General features: G+C 39.4%; 1 protein-coding gene across 5 annotated transcripts in view; it reads left to right on the plus strand.

Annotated features, from left to right (window-relative positions):
* Positions 1–7,872, plus strand: part of CERK (ceramide kinase) — a 40,917-nt gene extending 33,045 nt beyond the window's left edge. For 4 of the 5 annotated variants that reach the window (XM_065048966.1, XM_065048968.1, XM_065048969.1 and 1 more), the window contains 3 exons: positions 2,061–2,266; positions 4,005–4,213; positions 5,156–7,872. In XM_065048966.1, the coding sequence (XP_064905038.1) occupies positions 2,061–2,266; positions 4,005–4,213; positions 5,156–5,255 (515 nt within the window). In that variant the 3' untranslated portion in view covers positions 5,256–7,872. The remainder of the gene's footprint in view (positions 1–2,060; positions 2,267–4,004; positions 4,214–5,155) is intronic. The other variant, XM_065048967.1, reaches the window with a different exon arrangement.
* Positions 7,873–18,784: the final 10,912 nt, after the last annotated feature.

Genomic DNA, 18,784 nt, shown 5'->3' on the forward strand with positions numbered 1-18,784 from the left:
CACCCTGCAGAATGGTTACGAAAACAGTTGGTCGTCTAAAATGTGATGAAGACCCTGACTTTGTTCTTGCTTGAACAGTGAAGCTTTTTTTGAGTAACATGCTGAAGTTTATACTGGATAGTACTTTTCCACCAAGGTGAAAACAGTCTATAATAGTAACATATATAAGCATTTTACCTGAAGTAATTCGAGTCTTATTACAGTGAGTATATGTCAAAAGTTAACACACATCTACACACACTATAGACGAAATTATTAATGCTTCTCAGATAAACAACAAAAAGATTTAGTGGTAAAGAGTGTTGGTTTTATTTTGTTGTTTATGTACGGGAAGATGCCTGGTTTTTTTATAAATAAGCACTTGTATAGTTCTGGACACAGATGTTTCCAGTTCCAGTAGTGTCTTATGTTCTGTTCAGGTACCTTCATCTCAGAGCAGGGCCTCATAATTTCCATCCAGCCTGAACAAAGTCATTCTGCAGTTTGACGTTTAAGTCTTTCTCATATCTCTTAAGACACACATTTTGAACCTGATTTAAATTATTTCTTTCTGTAATACCATGTTTGAAAGCAACATAAAAAGATCAACTGTAAAGCAAGCAATACTAAAACCACTCTGGCAAATGATGTGAAAATGTTGAATTTAAGAGCTGTGTTTTTTCTTATTATTACTGTTTTGTTTATCAGGAGATAGCATAGTCTGGATGGAAAAAATTGTAATAATGATTCTCAGTTGTAATAATGATTCTCTAAAGTAAATGTGAAGTTCCTAGAATTAAGATAGTAAAGGATATCAGAATTTCAGGCATATATGTCACCTATAGTCCCATCAAAGAAGCACCTTGAAAATAACTAAATTTAAGCCAAATGTGGGGAACTGAATAATATTAGATTTCTAAGTCTATGCTAGTTAATGTGCCTCAATGTCTATGTTGCTGTGGTTCGATGATCAAACTTTAACAAGCTTGTATAAACAAACTTTATCAATTTTTGTTAATTCCTTAATTTTACCCCTTTTATCAATGTTGGCATTTCACTCCTGAACTCCAGTCTTACAGTCATGTGTATCTCCGTAGACTGTTCTGCAATCCTAACTTCTGTGAAGTTGTTCATTTGAAATGTCTGAGTCCACTTATATTGGGAGGAGAAAAGGACCGTTATGGCTACTTTATGGCTTTTTCTTATTGCAGTCAGGAAGGTGATTATGTGTAATCTAAAAATGCAAAGGCATTTATCTGTTTTTGTCCATGTTCAAGGAAATACAGTTTAGATGAAAACTCCGCAGTGCCTGCCAGTGTTTCTGTTCCAGAAAACTCCTCTGCCTGTTGGTTGTATTTATACCATCACACATTGAAGCTCATTCTATGTCTAATCTCTAACAGACAGGTTTCACGTTGTTGAAAGCAGACTTTTGTACTATTTTCCAGAAATCTCTGAAAATTTACACAGGAAAGTTCAACTCTGTTAATATTATTAATCTTCAGACATTTGGGGTTGCATTGGAAACAGACTCCTGATCTGCTGCCTACTGGTCTTTGCTGAACCCTGAGTTCTCTCTTCCCTTTTTGTCTTTTTTTTTTCAAATATAAATTGCGGCATTAAGGCAGAAGAGGAATATTGGTTTGAAAACCAAATACTAATGTCTTTGCATCATTGTTTGAGATTAACATGTTGAAGAGCAAGAATGAAGTTCGAAGTTTAAAATCCCTCTGAACTTTCTCACTTCAAGAGTTGTAACTTGCCTCTGACTTTTCCCTACCTAAGGCTTCGTGGCTTTACCCAATTAACATCAATCCTGAATTTTACATATGTATGTCAGAAATGGTGAGCACCTCTAGTAGATAATCACAGTCTGTGAAGAGAGAAAACAACTTTCTCTGTTAGGATATGAAAAATAGATTTTTAATTTTTTTTAAATGCAGTTTATTTTCGATATTTATTGAAAGTGCCTGAATATGCCCAAGAAAAACTTTTAAGTTGCCAAGAATTATTGCTTTTTAATGTTTTTGTGAGTGGATCAAATCATAATGTATCTCCACACTTTTATTGATCTGTTTCAGAAGATGAAGAAGGGTGGAAGGTTATTAAAGGGAAATTTCTGGCCATCAATGCAGTGAATATGAGCTGTGCCTGTCCACGAAGTCCAAAAGGTCTTTCACCAGCAGCTCATTTGGCAGATGGTTCAGCTGACCTCATTCTAGTTCGTAAATGCTCTAGATTTGATTTTCTGCGGTATCTTGTCAGACATACAAACCAAGATGATCAGGTGTGTATTCTCTTTGACACTGAATTCTCCAGAGTCAATCTGTTGTACATGTTGGTATTCTTATATGACAAAAAGAACATCTACAAAGCAGTTTTGGGTTTTTTTATTTGTGTGTGGGTTTTTTGTTTGTGTTTTGGTTTGGTTCTGGGTTTGTTTGGTTTTGGTTTTTAAGTTTATACATTCTGGGTAATAAAATCTTAGCATGTGTGCCATTAAAAAAAAAAGACAGCTAAGTCATGTCTTTGGCCGTGACATTCTAACAAAATTCTGCTTTTGCTAATTGAATTCTGTTTCATGCCATTTTCTATATATTTACTGTTTGGACAGTATTCAAAGTGATTCAAACACAGCTGTGTTCCCATGTATTTGTCAGGAAAAACTGCTCGTGGCAGTATAATGCAGCTGAGGTAGAAGATGTAGTGAAGAATAATAAATCACTTTTTGTCAACTTTATAAAAATGCGGCTTATAAGAAAGTTACCAGAACTGCAGGTTGATTGTAGACTGAAGGCTTTTATCAGAATGGTAATACATATATGTGACCAGGATATATGAGCTTTATACATTCAGCTTCAAAATTATTCCTTGCATATGTTGTAGCTGTCAGGATAAACTACGAGGGGAGATTGCTGTCTGCTTTGGATTGGAGTATCTGTTGAAACCAGAGCTATGGCTGTGAATACACACATTTAATATCTGTCACAACCTGATATTATTAAAATGTTCTCGAAATTATCTGAACAATGGGCTAATGTCATATCTAGTTATAGAAGCAATAATAAATCTCACTTGTTTATGATGCTATCCTTCCTCCTCTGTAGAAGAATTAGTATAGATTCTCTTTCCTGTATTTCCTCATGACCATTCCCTGGGACACTGTGTGTGTGTCTGTATTCCTCCTTCCTGCTATTCTCAGTCTCCTTCCCTTCACCCTTTCTCACTCACGCTCACTGTTCTCTTGATATTTTTGATTATTTGAAGCCTTCCCTAGCTACCTTTCAAATTGGCTTCAACATTTATCAAGAGACTACATTCTGCTGAGATTTGAGACATGAGAGCATTCATAGGTGGCTCTGTGCAGCTGTGGATACCACTTGGCAATGGAGCTGTTTGGACTGACACGCTGCTTAGTGAGCCTCCTCGTACCTGTGAACCACTGCTTCCCACTATGGAGTTTGACACCTATATTTTTAATTTTGTTGGAATATAATGATATTGCCCTCTACTCTTATTTTTGTGTACACCCAGCTCTGTAATGTGATCACACTGCCATGGAATTCGCACCTTCAGGGCATTGTTCCGAATGCAGAAAGCTTTCATAAAAGCCCATGTGTCTTAAGGACTGTAGTTGAACAGGTCCTGAGGACGGTACCAAGATCCAATCCAAACTTTTTTGACTTTGATTCCATGTTATAATAGTTTTTCTGGGGTATTTGTATTTGTTTTTGTACCCATTTACTCATAACCTCAGAACATGTTACGTGATTATCTGTGAAGTGGCAGTATTGCAGCTGGTTGAAGAGGACCATTGAAAAGTTAAGTTCCATTTTTTCTTTATTGTTTCTGACTTTTGCAGTTTTTTAAAACAAAACTCCCTCTATATCGCAGGTAAGCTTCTCTAGAAAATTGGAATAGAGAGATTTTCTTGAATACAAAATGCTGCATGCTGAGTTGCTTTACACATTAAATGTATTGAACTAGTTGTAATTACCTGTTTTGATTTATTATTTTCTTTGTAGTTTGACTTCTCATTTGTAGATGTTCATCGGGTGAAGAGTTTTCAATTTACATCTAAGCTTTCGGATGACAACGAGAGCAGTGTCACAGACATAGGAAAGAAACGTTTTGGCCAGTTCTGCAGAGATCATCCAGCCTGTTGCTGTAATATTGCTAATAGCACCTGGAATTGTGATGGAGAAACTCTGGACAGTTCAGCCATCGAAGTGAGGTAAGCATCGATATTTCTTTCCATGTACCAGAAAATATATTAAGCTTTTTCACTGATTTTTGAAGATGCTCGTAAAGACCTCCCCAAAAGATGACTCCACATAGCAAATTTAAGTCTTCTGATAATATTTTTTTTGTTGTTGCTGTTGTTAATTTTGAGAATACTGCTACCATTTATATTGTAAATGATCGCTCTGACTGAAAGAGATGGATGGCCCCCCCCTACTGGGTGGATGGTCCTACTTACTTCTTAGGTACTGATATTATGTGCTTGAAGTATTGAAAGTGAAGGTGGTGTTGAGAGGATTCTTTTTTAAGTGAGTGGAGTACCTCAGTACTCTGAGCAATAGCTTTTCCTCTTAAATTTAAGCTTAACTAAGCATATTTGTCTTAAAGAAATACTGAGTATGTCCCATAGTTTGTGTTTTTGACACACAGAACAGTCTTATCTCCAGTCTTGGCATATGGAGAAAGAGGTTTGCAGTTGTGCGAATAATCAAATTAGAACTAAATAGAGGTTTGTGAAATTTGAAGGGCTTTTTGCCCCTTTGTGGTTGTCTTTTTTGGTTGATTGTTTTGATTTCTTGTTTTTAAAACAAAGGGAAGCAGAAACACAATACAAAATATTTACATGCAAGTGCATTCTGTTAAGACATAATCACTTAGCAGTCCAAAGTGATTTTTATAAATATTGTATATTGTGTATCATCAGCTGTATAACATCTCAGTGCCCCATAGAACTTCTGTGTGGAAAAGAGCAGGAGGGATGGATGTGTGAAAGTATCCGGCATTCTTTGCAGGGGAAGTTTGTATCAAGATTGAGAACACAGTTTCTGCAGTCTGGAGCAAGGAACTTTGTTCAACTGATTGAAATTCATGGATTATTAGAATTAAACGTGTAGAAGTAATTTATTTCTTATTAATTGATTCCCATATTTTTCAGGGTTCACTGCCAGCTAATGAAACTATTTGCAAGGGGAATCGAGGAAAACTGTAAAGATGAAGCTGCCTGCAGCCAGAGTAGTGTTGAACAATTACTATAGACATTGTTCCTCCAATGGGGAGAAGAAAAAAAAGAAGCTCAAGGAAATTGAGTAAATATGCATTTTAGTCAAATTGACAAGTATTTTAAAATTTTAGATTTTTTTTTTTAATGGCTTCAGTATAATTTTAGACATCTTATTGCATTGTGTCTTTTTTTAAAAAAACATTGTAGTCATTAAAATTATATCTTGGAGCAGTGTAATCTAAGTTATATTAAAGAGAGTATTGCTGTATGTATATATGTATTCACAAATTCTCTGTGCTTTTCTAGAGAGCTCATTTAGCAGGTGTTACAATAATATCTAAATGTTATAAAACATTGGACTTTGCATTGTCATCAAACCAACATATTAAGACAAGTTATTTTCAGTGTCTGAGAAGATACGATCTCCTGGGAGTGTTATGTAGCTGCATGTGGCTTAAATGCTGGATCACAACAGCATTGTCATTTGCATCTTTTTTTTTTTTAAGTAAAATACCTTCATTTTGTAATTCTAACTATTCCTAGCAACTTATCAATGCAATTCAAACACACATTCCTGGCTTTAAGTAATAACAATAAGAGTTTAGAAATACTTTGAAAAATAAAAGCACATCTGCATACAGATCATATTTTATCCTGCATATTCTCTTTAGAAAGGCTTCCTTGCATGATGCTTTTTGGGATTATAAAGGGTTTTATGACTGTTGGGATGATACCAAATACCACACACAGAAACAGAAATGTCTTGCAAGCAACTTGCAGGGATGCTTATAATACCAGGAAGGCTCAGGCAAAGGAAAACATAAATATCTTCTGAAACACCAGCAACTTTTAAATTTTTCAAAATATCTAAAATTAACATATGAAAAGCTTCCCTCTTCAGTACACAAATCTTTGCAGATTACACTACATATGTTAAAATGTCTTTGCAAAATAAGTTGTCAGAATATTAAGTTTAAAAATATGATTTGATGATTGACAGTTTTTTTGAATAATGTTTGACTAAATATGAAACAGATTATTTTGTGAAGTCAAGGGAAGAAACTGGCATCTGATAAATCACAAATTCACTGTGCTGATTTGTTTTTATAGCAAAAAAAACTTCAGACTATCATGTGTAGCTGTGGAATGATGATTTGTGTATGGATTTGTGTGTTGTGACACAGACATTCTCTGTGTAGGCTTGGGGCTAAGTTTTGCTTTTCTCATACATATTTATGCTTGTTTAAGGATGAGAAGTTAGCCCCTGCTCTCTTCTGTCTTTTCTTAAGTGTGCAGTTCAGTTTAAAACTCATTGCATCAGAGGGGTTTTTGTGTCTGAACAGCTAATGATTCTCTGTTCGTGCATATGTATGGACATTTCTGTCATTCAACTTGTATTAATTTCATGTCTCTCATATTTGCTCTATGTAAGCTGTGGTGATTGGCCAGTTTATTACTGAAGCACTTGAAAATTGTCACATGTGGCCAATTTTTTTTGTTTAATTTAAATTATTTACATTCCAGTTTTGTGTAATGTCGAAGTGGTGTGCGGTATCTTTGCTACAAACTGTTATTCATACTGCTCTATATGACAAAAAGCACTTGCAAATTATATTTGCTTACAGTACAGTCATAAAAAGTTTAGGATCTGTTTTTGGTTATATAGTATTTCAGGGAGATACTTGAATACTTTTCCAAAAGTACTGCTTTTACTTTCCATATTAATGCAATGAAGTGTTGATTGATCCAATGTTTTTTCAAACATTTGTAACATAAGTGTTATATATACTGTATTTTTAAAGCCATGTTTAATAAGTGCAATAGTACCTTTGACCTAAGAACCTCATTGAAAATGAGATTATGCAGTTCTACAAAGGCAAATATTTTTTGAACGTGTCATTTGTTTAAGAAGTTCTACAGTTATTTTGGTCTGTCCATGAATACTGTGAGACAACCCAGGCTTCAAGGTGCTGTAAATCTTGTGCAGGATCAGATGGTGCAGCCTCAGCTCTCCAGCAGGTGAGGGCATTTCTGGGGCATTACAGCTGTCCAGATCTCATTCTCATAAATGAGAACAGGAGTAAATACTGACCAGCTCTTTCCATTAGCTTACTAGCAAGTCCCAAGAGCCTTACTTGAAAAATGGAGGCTTAATCTTGTTATGGATGTATACTGAAATGCTTTGAATATTTTTAATATCTGAAACTGAGTGCTTGGTGTTTCCAAAGAAAGCCTCAGTGAATGCCCCTTTCCAAGAAACGAGCCACTGGAAAAGGAGAAGAGATTGTTCTGTAGTATGGTAATGAAGTGTGAAGAAAATAACAAAGGTGTTGCAACATAACACAATAGAAAAGCTGCATAGTTGCATTTGAATAATTCTATTTGTAGCATATTATACTAGCAAAACACCATATGTGAGTGTATGATGTCCAGTTTATTTTTAAGGCGAGAGCTGCATAAGTAATGTCTGCTTACATTTTAATTTTAGGTTTTTTTCTCTGAATGTAGGCTCAGTATGGAAATTATGTATAGGAACACCAAGTTCGATTTTTCTTTTTTTCCCAATCTTGCTGGCTTCAAGATTAGAAAATGTGTTCTGTTTTATGACGCTAGGGCATTTCATTGAAAAAATAAAATTACATTGTACAACATTACAGTGGTTTTCTTCTTTTCACAAGTTGATTTGTTAAATATCTATTGTCAGATTTCTACCAAACAAAGGTAATTGGCTCAGTGTAGTCAATGTGGACAGATTGAAATCGGGTGAAGTAGTCCACCAGCTTCCATTTGCGTTGACCACAACTTTGTAGCAAGTGTGAGTATGGACAGACACTGAGAGTTGAAGGAAAGCAACCAGTGAAGCTGGATTTCTACAAAAACTAAACTACTCTACCAAGATAAAGATTGAAGGGAGGAGAAGAAACTTGGTTATAATATAAGTATTTAGAGTTATTGATTATGGAAAAACCTAAACTACAAAAAGTCAAAGAAAACTAGTGTTCTAAGAAGCATGAAATGTATAATATATTCTAGACAGTAGATATTTAATAGATGGGTCTTTAGAATTTCATTGCAATAATTACTATGGATGCAGTACATATTCCAATAAGAAATAAAACATGTCAGTTGTAGATGAACCGTGGGTGCAGCAGGAGAAATGCTTTTCATCTCTGAAGAGACTTTCCTTGGGTGTGTGTTGGGTTTGTGTGGCCAGTAGCTTGATAGCTGGGGAGCTGCAGGGGTGGCTTCTGTGAGAAGATGCCAAAAGCTGCCCCATGTCAGACAGAGCCAGTTCCAGCTGGCTCTGAGACCAACCTGCTGCTGGCTGAGGCCGAGCCCATCAGTGATGTTGGTAGCACTTCTATGATGTTCAAGAAAGGGGAAAAAATGCTGCACAGCATCTGTGAGAGAGGAGTGAGGGGAGGGAAGAGAGAAACAGCCCTGCAGACATCAAGGTCAGTGAAGAAGTAGGAGGAGATGCCCTAAGCACCATCACAGAGAAGCTTGTGGAGAGGACTGTGGTGAAGCAGGTTGTCTCCCTGTAGCCCATGGACATCCATGGTGGAGCAGCTACCTGCCCTGTAGCCAATGGAGGACCCTATGGCAGAGCAGGTGGGGGTTCCCTGAAGGAAGCTGCAGCTCATGGAGAACACATGCTGGAGCAAGTTTCCTGGCAGGAGCTGCAGATGAGAGGAGAGCATGCAAAAGCAGATTTTCTGGCAGGAGCTGTGGCCCATGGGGGACCCAAGGGAGTGAAGTTCATGAAGGAGAAGGGAGTAGGGGGAGACAAAGTGTTATGAACTGACCACAACCCCCATTTCCCCTTCGCCTGCATGGATCAAAATGGAGAGAGGAGGCAGAAGAGTCAGGAGTGAAGTTGGACCTGGGCAGAAACCAGGGTTGAGTGGAAGAGGTGAGTTTAGTTTTGGTTTTATTTCTGTCTGTCCTTCTCTGTTATTAATTGGCAATACATTAATCTTCACCAAGTTGAGTCTGTTTTGCCCCTGACTGCGATTGCTGAGTGATCTCCCTGTCCTTATTTGACCCATGGGGTTTCCACCGTATTTTCTCCCCCATCCTGCTGCTGAGAGACAGATAAGCTGGGTAGGCACCTGGTGGCTTCTTATAAGAAAATGATGGTTCTTCATAAAGAGGAATATGGAATGCAGAAATTTCCCCGGAAACCTCTGGCTTGCAATTCCACTGTTATTTCCCTGAACTCCTGCCTTAATCCCTATGAAGTAAATGAGTAATAGGAATTAATCATTTTTATTCTCATTAGTCACATTGCTCTTATTTCAAATTTTCAACAGGATAGTTAAGTAAATTTAATAGATTCTAACTGGTGTTTTAAGTTTCAGTAAATTAATCCTATCCATAATGAAGTGACAGTCTCCCCTGACTTCTGTCGTGTTCACTGACATGCACATGACATATATCTTGCAAAGGCTTATGCCTGCTCTTAATGAGTGTGTGACTAGTCCTGTTAATTGGAAGGGAGTGAGGCACTCATTCTGCAATCAGTCATGCCTTCCAAATCCTCTACAATGAGAGGATTAACAATTTTTTTTATTCCATTCCCTACTATTTAGCAACAATTCCTAACATGTACCTACTGAAATTACCAACAAGAGGTGGTTCTCAAAAGGTGTTTCCTCCTTTAAGACTCCTACATGTCTGAAAGGGTAACTTGCTCTTGTTGGCAGCTGTTGCACCTGAACTGCAGCTTTGTGCTTTATTTCATAGGAATAAAATGAAAAGCAATAAAATGAAAAGGTTTGGATTTTTGGTTTTTGGTGGTTTTTTTTTGGGGGGGGGGGGGGGGTTTGTGTTTTTGTTTGTTTTTGTTTTTTGTTTTTGTTTTAAATTTTTGCATGTAGTGTTGCTTCAATAGTGTAAAACAGGAAAAAATAGAAGAGGAAAAATAATTATACATATAGGAAAAATACAGAAATAACAGAAGTGATGCAAATTAAAAAAATCCATGGAGACCAAATCCTGAAAAAGATGAAAGAGAACAACAGCAAAACAGATTTTTAAAAGAAGAAAAATAATAAATAGGAAAACAAAATATAGATTTTTTTAAAAAAAATATTATTATTTTGCTGGAAAGCATTACCCAGTCATGTACTTTAACTGCACGGAAAAGCTGGCACTAAAGGTTTGAGTAGATTGCTAGATGTTTGACTTTTAACAACTGGCAGACAATAAAAGCTTTATTACTGCTGTGAAGACATATTTCTGAAAGAAATATTGGGTCCTGTTCTGTATCACTACTTCCAAACTTTGCCGAAATAGCAGCATCACTAGAAGAGGTGTTAAAGAACGTTTGTAAAGGCAGCTTCTTGTAGCAGCACGTGGTATTCTGGAATGCCTGTTCAATTTAATCTGCAGAATATTTGTTTTTCATGTTAATATTTAGCAGCTGTATTTTAGGAAAGGGGAGACTGGGCAGTAAGAAGAAATGCTGGGTTAGTACTTTAGTGCTGCTGAGGCAGGGAGCGTTCCGGAGAAACCGATTGCCTGCAGCAGTACCTGCTTGTGTAACCTGTTCCGAGCCCTCCGTGATGCATATTCTGCAAAGCAATTCAGCCACCAGAAGATTGCTTAAAGGTTTTTAGAGTTAGAAAACTTTGATTACTTGTTTAGCTAAATCTCCATTGCTGTGCTTAAGCTCACTTGCTCTGTCCACAGTGGGCACAGAGAAGGGCTCATTCCCTTCAGAGAAATTCACTACCTGTGTGTGCGTGTTCCCTCTCAGTTTTCTCTTCTTTGACTGAACATTATTAATATTCAGACAGAAAAGGAAAAAACCCACAATATTTGAGCACATATCGATTTCAAGAAAAACTGCTTGAAGCTGGTTTCTGTTTACACCGAAGAAGGGACTCCATAGACTGGTGTTGACAGGGTTACTCTGAAAAAGGAATATGTATCTGCATAAAGTCTTCAATCAAATCAGATACTGGTAGTTCCAAGATACCATGTTTTCACAGCGTGTTCTCTGAAGCTCTGATGAATGCGTTGGGAGGAGATATTTCCCCTTAGCGATACCTATCAGATAAATAATTACTCTGAGGGTTCCACTGCTGCCCTGCCCCTAGCCCAAGAATCAACTCAATAAGTAGCTCTCAGGTGGTTGGAGTCTGTCATGTCCATTTTGTCTTGTAATGCTGGAATTTTATAGGGAAAGCAGGCAAAACCTGAACACTCAGGCATTGCTTTAGTTGCAATTTCCTAGTAAGAGTATTCAAAAAATCCTCAACACATATGTAGCAGGATAAAGAAAGAGTAAACATAGGCGTATTCCCTCATCAGAAGGACAGATTGTGTTGTTTGTTCTTCTGTGTGTGGGCACAGAGCTAACAAAAGAATTTGTATTTTTTCCTACATGAAAGGGTTTACAGACTGGAAAGGGTTTACAGAGTGGAGGAAGCTGAGAGCGGGAGGAAGCACAGGCCTGCTGCCGTCCCTGCTCCGAGGAGTCGGTCCTGGGGTGGCCTCAGTGGGAACAGCAGGCAGTGAGTGATGCTTCCTCTGCATGGACCAGTGCAGAAGGGGGGTGAGGAGAGCAGGGATATCACAAGAGCTGTGGCTGTGCAGACTCAGCAGTCCACACTCACCCTCCCACTCCACAAAACATTGTGCTGCACCTGTGTAAATTACCGAAGTGTTGGCACTGAAGGCCATGGCTGTCTGCCCTGCCTTCATTTGTTGTAGGAAATTTCACCAGTCTGGGATAAATCTGTCCTGTAATGCTACTGTGAAAAAAAGCAAAGCAGGAATTTATTACCAAAGTAGACTGTGCTCCTTTTTTTTTCCATTAGAGCAGGAGGAAAAAAGAGGTGGGAAAGTGTTGTTCATTCACCCTGTCCCTCACAGAAAGAGCCTGACACAATGCATCTGACATTATACATGCAAGAGGTTGCTGCTGTTTGTACTGATTTCTGCCAGGGTTTCTGATTTCTGCCTTCCAACAAAGGCTACTGAGATACCAGAAGCCCTTCCTCCGCTTGGCATGGGTTGGGATTAAGGAAATGAATGCTGAACCCTTTCAAAAGCTCATGTGGCTGCATTTGAATTCCTTGTGATCCCAGGACACAGCACACACCTGTCAGGGCTGGCCAGAGCTTCCTGTGGAGCGACAAATGCCTCCCTGTGCTCTCAGTGCAAGGCAGTGCCTGAAAGGATCTACAGTTCCTGTGGTTTTAAGGTTTCTCCTAAAGCCACTTAGGTGGGAACGCATCTCTGCTGTCTTCATAAAGACTGGAAAGCACACGCCAGGTCACAATGACCCCTCTAGTGTCCTTTCTATTGATATTGAACTGATGGCAGTACCAATGGGCTGGCGGCTGTGTGAAGGTACAATCAGAAGATATTTGTCAGGAAATGAGGTTGCTGCTATCATTGAGCTAAGGCCACAAACATTTTAGCAGAAGAGGAGGTGGTGTTAATAGCCATGCAGGTGTTGTCTCATATGGACTAGATGATCTTTTGAGGTCACTTCCAGTCCCTAACACTGTGTGATTCTGTGTGAAATGTGTGCTGGGAAGCCCCGGTATGTACCAGAAGAAAGATGTGTCCTCCATGGCTGTGCAGCCAACACTGGTGAGCAGAAGTGGCCTGTAGCCATCAGGAGCACTGCTGTGGAGTATGCCTTGCAAAGAACCTTAGGTTAGGATGTGTGTCTCATTGATGGCTCTGACACAAGTCGTGCCACACCTCCAGAATGCAGAAATGCCACTGGGAGCAACAAACAAGGAACAAACATAACAGGTTATACGAATCAGAGGAGAGGACAGAGTGCACTGGCACTCCAGATTTTGTGGCAGCTCTTGGCCAAAGGTCTGAAAATTAACCACTTGTGGGTGGTTATGCTATGCCAGGAAACTGAGAGGTCCTAATTCAGGTCCCAGACACAGCAAACCTGATCTTGTGAGTGGTGGTCTGCAGCCACTTAGCCATCCTTCCTTGTTTAAGAAATGTCTAAGGCAGCACAACTCCTGAGATGTGCTGGGGCACTCAGTGTGGTGGCTCTCCTACCTGAAGTTCTCTCCAGCCTCCTATTTGCTCTTTTGCCTTTCCTCACGTGAGTACCAGCTTGTTACAACTTACTGATGAATGGGAAGAATATCAATACTGAGAGTTTACCATGTTAGAACCGTTTATATAGGGCAGCAGGGCCTATGTGGTGCAGAAGAGTTGAGATGGAGGAACAGAGTCTTGTTCTTTGGGTTTGTGTCACATGCCAGGTGGCATGGATGTGGTGGCATGGAGAGGCCCATTGCAATGAAGCAGCTGTCAGGAGGGAGTGAAGAGCAGCCCTCCTGGTGCTGTCCCAGTGTTGCAGCATGTTTTCGCCTGTATTTTGGAGTAATTTGACATGAAGAATTCTGACAAAAGTGTGTTTTCAAGGCCTGTTCATGCAGGTCCACCAGAAGAGATGCTCAACTCTAAATAAAAATCTCAGACACGTTCTTGGATGTAATCTGAGACCTGTAAATAACATCAGATATTTCGTTGTAACTTAATTTTCTTCTGTTCAGGCACCTGTCAAAGTCTTGGTTTTTCAATTTTGACTGACACTGGTGACACAGTGGTGTCGGTACAGAGACGGGTCACCAACACTGAGGGATGCTAAACACCTGTAAAGGGCACAGTGTTGGCAGAGAAGTGTTGAGAAAAAAGGCTCAGTGTATGTTGAGTCTAAACGTTAACGCTTGAAAATGACACATCTAAAGAAAATTGCACACGCACAAGATTTGCCTTTGGGTAGAAGTAGATCATTTTGCATACAAATACAGCAGAATGGAGACAGCACAGATAACTCTGCCTGTTGCTCTGTGATGTGCACGTTGATTGAATCTCTCAACCTGCAGTCTACAGTTACCGTATCGGGCGTATTGCCACTAACTTTCAGTAAGGAAAGAAATATAGCTTTGTTTTGGTTTTGGAGTCTTTGTATCACAAATCAGTGCCTATAATTCAGGAAAACAGAAAATTATTTTTCAGTGAAACATCAAACATCCCTTTACATGTAGTTACATACGCCACTTGTTTTCTCCACATCCTAAGCTGCAATGGTGAGTTCTAAAGTTTATATCATTTTATGATAATAAGCTCTCTGGTGCACTGTTTAATAATTCTGCATGTTAATGTAAATATGTTTTTTTATCTGCCTTACTGCAGTACCAGCTATTCAGTGTTTTAAGTCTGGCTTGGTCCTGCAGCTCCCTCTACTGAAAATTGTTTCTCCTGAAAAGAACTCTACATTTCAGAATACAGCATTCATCTTTAAGGTGGTCTGGCAAATCCATTACCTCTGGTTCTCTACAGATGAGATCTGCAGCAACATGCCTCAACTCAAAGTGTGTGTTACTTAACACTGGTAATTCCTGCTTTTAATTTCCTTTACAGGATTCATGGTGGTCAAACAGTGACATATGCCGTACAGTTGTTTTTTGTCTCAAACTGAACAATTTGAACAATGCCTTCATTAGAAAAGGATGGAAACATGGGTCAAATAGGGGAAAAGAGTAATTGTAAATTTTAGCAGCTGGGACCCTTAGAATCTGTTCATGTACCAGTTTCTCAGCTCAGGAGAATTTGCCCGAGTTGTGCACAATGAGTAAAGGTGGCTTAAATATTTGTTTCCAACAGGTCTCAGGTAGTTCTAGTTCTTAGTGAACAGGAGTACACTGTACTCTGCTCTAAGCAAGAGTGGAAGGATGTCATAAATAAAGAAAAAAAGCTTCCGTATCTGTTAGGTGATAGCCTGCAAGGACAGACCATATCAAGTATCATTTCCAGTCAGTGCCACATGGCACATGGGAGGCTGGGGCAAACATGACAAGATCTGGTATGGGTTTTCCCCTCCCTGCCAGTTCCTGGCTCTTGCGCTCAGCCCTGTTTGCTCCGTTTATGGCTGCAGAGCATTTATGGGTGCTCCTCTTCTCCTCCAGCGTTTCCCCTGGCTCAGTCAGTGTACCCTGACACATGCCCTCAGCTCCGCCAGATTTTCTCTTCCTCCCTTCCTCATTACTGTCCTGACCTCTTACTATTCCTATTGCTTTCTTTCAGTGGGTCCGTCTGGAGTTCAGGTACGTTACCTGTAGTACTGGCCTGATGACATTTCTCTCTGTTCCTTTGATCTCCTTTGCTCCACCTTCGGTAGTCCCTTGGTCTGGCTGCCTACTGCTCCAGCACATATGCTTTCAAGTTCTTCTCTATGTTATTTCTCTTCTGGAATTTTTCTGCTTGATTTTGGGATGCAGATTTGCACTTGAAACTAGGGATTTACGTATATATTTCTGAGAAGAGATGTTTGGCATCTGGATGCATCCTTGGGCACCCAAGTGTTTTACGTTACTGTATATTCAAGCCATACTAATCAGCTCTGGGTCTGTGGTTTTGTGACTGCTTTTCTGCCTATTTGAAAATTCTTCAAAACTCCTTTTATCAAGGGGAAATATTGATGTATAATAAATGAATGACAATCGCAATAGGAAATTATTATTCGTTATATGGAATTAAATTACAAATAAGTGCGTATTCTCCAAGGGAGCATATAAATGCCGAGTATCACTTACATGAGGCTACGTAACATCACAGTTGGGTAAGGCACTGTTGTATTCATAGTTATTTTCTGTCTAAAAGACTGGGTTAAAAAAAGCAAGTCGCTCTGAACAGTGAGCTTTTCTTACTTATTTCTACATTAAAAGGAATCTCCAAGGAAACAGAAGTACTATGTGGCGCTGCTAAGATGTTTGTTCCCTCTTTTAACCTTCCAACAGCCATCTTTATTGAAAGCCTTTAAAAAATAATGATTTCTTTAGCATGTACAAGTATGGACAATATAAAGGTCAGTATTTATGCTCTACGTGTTTTCTCCTGTATAACAGACCAATGATATATGTGTAAAAGCAATTTTGCAGAAAATAGGATAGAGCGATTTCAGTGCAAATGTTCATAGCATTTATTGCTATGAGCTGGCTTGTTTACAAGGGGATCCATAATCCACACACTTGATTGAAGGGCATCCTAATGTTTGTAACTGGATTTCATCAGAAACCATAAGCTTTAAAAAGGAAAATGGCTGTTCCTATGGCCAAAAGGGCTGTGTAGTCTGTGCTGCACATGGACATCTTTTAAGTTTGGGAGTATTAAGATCCCTGGGGTCTGCAGTGGAAAATGATAGAAAATACAGTGCTATCAAAAAGGTGGCAGGAGAAAGCACCGATCCCTCTGCCCTGGGGTGCACAGCAGGGGAATGATACACGACAAAGCATAAACCAAAGCCAGACCTCTGCCTGTTGGGTATCCCAGGGCGTACTGGAAGCTCGACCAGTGGCATGTTGATTACAAAATCCAAACTGACTGCACTTCAGAGCCTTTGGTATGTCACCATTCCTCTTCAACAACCTTACATAAAGGTTTTAAAATTCAGCTACTCTCCGCAGAGCCTTTGGAGGTGCCATGCAGAAGACCAGAGGGTTTCCTCCTCTTCTGAAGGGCGAAAGGACAAGACACGGGTGGCAGGTCAGCTACATCCTCGGCTGATGAAAATCAGCTCCTTTGATTTTAACAGAGCCACATCAGTTTATCATAGGTGAAGATCTGCTGTTCCACTTAGCTGATATACATGCTTAATCCAAGCACATATCAGGATGGATTTCACCAAAACTATGAACAGGCTGTGCATCCCTGGTGTGACCTCTGGAGCTCTAGCAAAGAAGTAACTTTTTATTCTACTTCATTATACTCTGAACCAGAGGAAGTACACTAGTAGGAGGGTTAGGTTCATTTCCAGATGGGTCTCGAGTAAAGCAAATTTGCATTTTTTATTGAATACACAAGCCCAACTAAACAGAGGAGAGGACGGTCTATTGACATTATGTAAAGGTGGCATATCAGTTTAAAGGGTTGTGTTTGCCTAGAAGAGTGTGAAGGAGACTGTTTAATTACCTGTCTAGGGTTGACAAAGATAAACACCCTGTTATTATTCTATGTATTTGCTTGTAACTCAATTAAGGATGTGTACTTAATTGTATCACCAATACGAAGAAGTAAGTGTTAAGGTGTTTGAAAGCTGGAGGAAATGAGATGTCCCTCAAGAAACATGAAAGGTCAGGGAGTAGAGAAAGCAAGGAAGCATAAAATTATGGCATTGGTATTCAGCTAAGATCAGAAGTGAAAGGCTGTGTTATCTGAATTCCCAATTGTAAGGTTGAATTGAGGAGTTAACAGAAAAAGTGCAGACTTACAAAGCAGAGCGACACAGCACAGCAGCATGAACTAAATCAAAGACGTCTAGCTATTCTGTCAGTGGTGAAGGAGAGCTTATGTTCTCAAGTTATTTCAGTTACATTGAATCATCCCTGACATATCTACAATATTTGCTGTCTTCTGTGTACAACACTCTTGAATGATAACATTTAATGCATGGCACTAAGTGATGAGCCTATTTAATTTTCCTGCTTCCCCATATTAATTTTGCCATTAAAAATACAGAAACAACAAAGGAGACGAGTTATTATTTTTTTTGTAATTTAAGATTAACACAGGCTGTCTGATCATCTCCCTACCTGTCTCTTTTAATGTGCTAAGTCTTTTAGCATGGATTATGACTGCATATATCGTGTAAGCCAAACTGGTTAGCCCCACCTTCACCCGATGCACATTAGCCTTAACGATTTGTACAGCAGACACAGAGGAACAGGATGAATTTCCCTGTGAGAGATGTCCTCGCTGTAGTCCTGCCCCTCGGACACCGGCTGTCCCTGCCAGCACTTGGAGGGTGAGGTGATCCCACCCCCAGCACCAAGGCAAGGAGACAAGGAGAGACACAACAGCCAAGCACAGCCCCATGTGGCCCCCATCACACCACCCCACAGGGGCAGCCAGTGCCAGCCCATGTCCCTTCATCACACCCAGAGCTGTTGTTTTAGGAGCGGGCTCAGAAGATGAAGTCATTAGATGACTTCTTACCATTTCTGAGTATTTTCCCTCTTTCTAAGGAATCGAGTGTTCTCATCAGTGTAAGCCTGAGGGGGGCAGAAACCAGGCAGGGGATGTCACTTGGCCCCGTCGAGTGGGAGATGACATTGCTGGGATGCTATAACAGAAGAGAACAGAGGGGAAGGATCTTCCCTGCTTCTCCCCTGCCATTACAATGTCTGCATCTAGTCTTCCTTTGACACACCTGACAATATAATCATTTTCTTTGCAACCCCAGGAGACTTCCCCAGCTGCAATTTTTCATTCAAATAGTTGGATTAAATTTAATTTTGCTCTTTTTATTTTTTTTTTTTTCTTAAATTACTTCAGCACCTTCAGAGGAAACTCTTTTTTTCTTTGTTTGATTGTTTTGTGTGGTTTTTGTTGTGGAGTTTTTGTGGGTTTTTTTTAAATCCATCTGTCAGCTTTCTTTTGAGGTTTTTTGAGGTTTTTTTAACAGCATCTGACACATCTGACACCACTGTTCTTATAATAAATATCTGCCACATTAGTGTAAACCTGTGATTAAAGCTGTTCCGCATTCTGCTGCAAGGCAGCTGGACCTGC

This window comes from Columba livia, chromosome 1 (assembly GCF_036013475.1).
Source record: "Columba livia isolate bColLiv1 breed racing homer chromosome 1, bColLiv1.pat.W.v2, whole genome shotgun sequence".
Classification (NCBI taxonomy): domain Eukaryota; kingdom Metazoa; phylum Chordata; class Aves; order Columbiformes; family Columbidae; genus Columba; species Columba livia.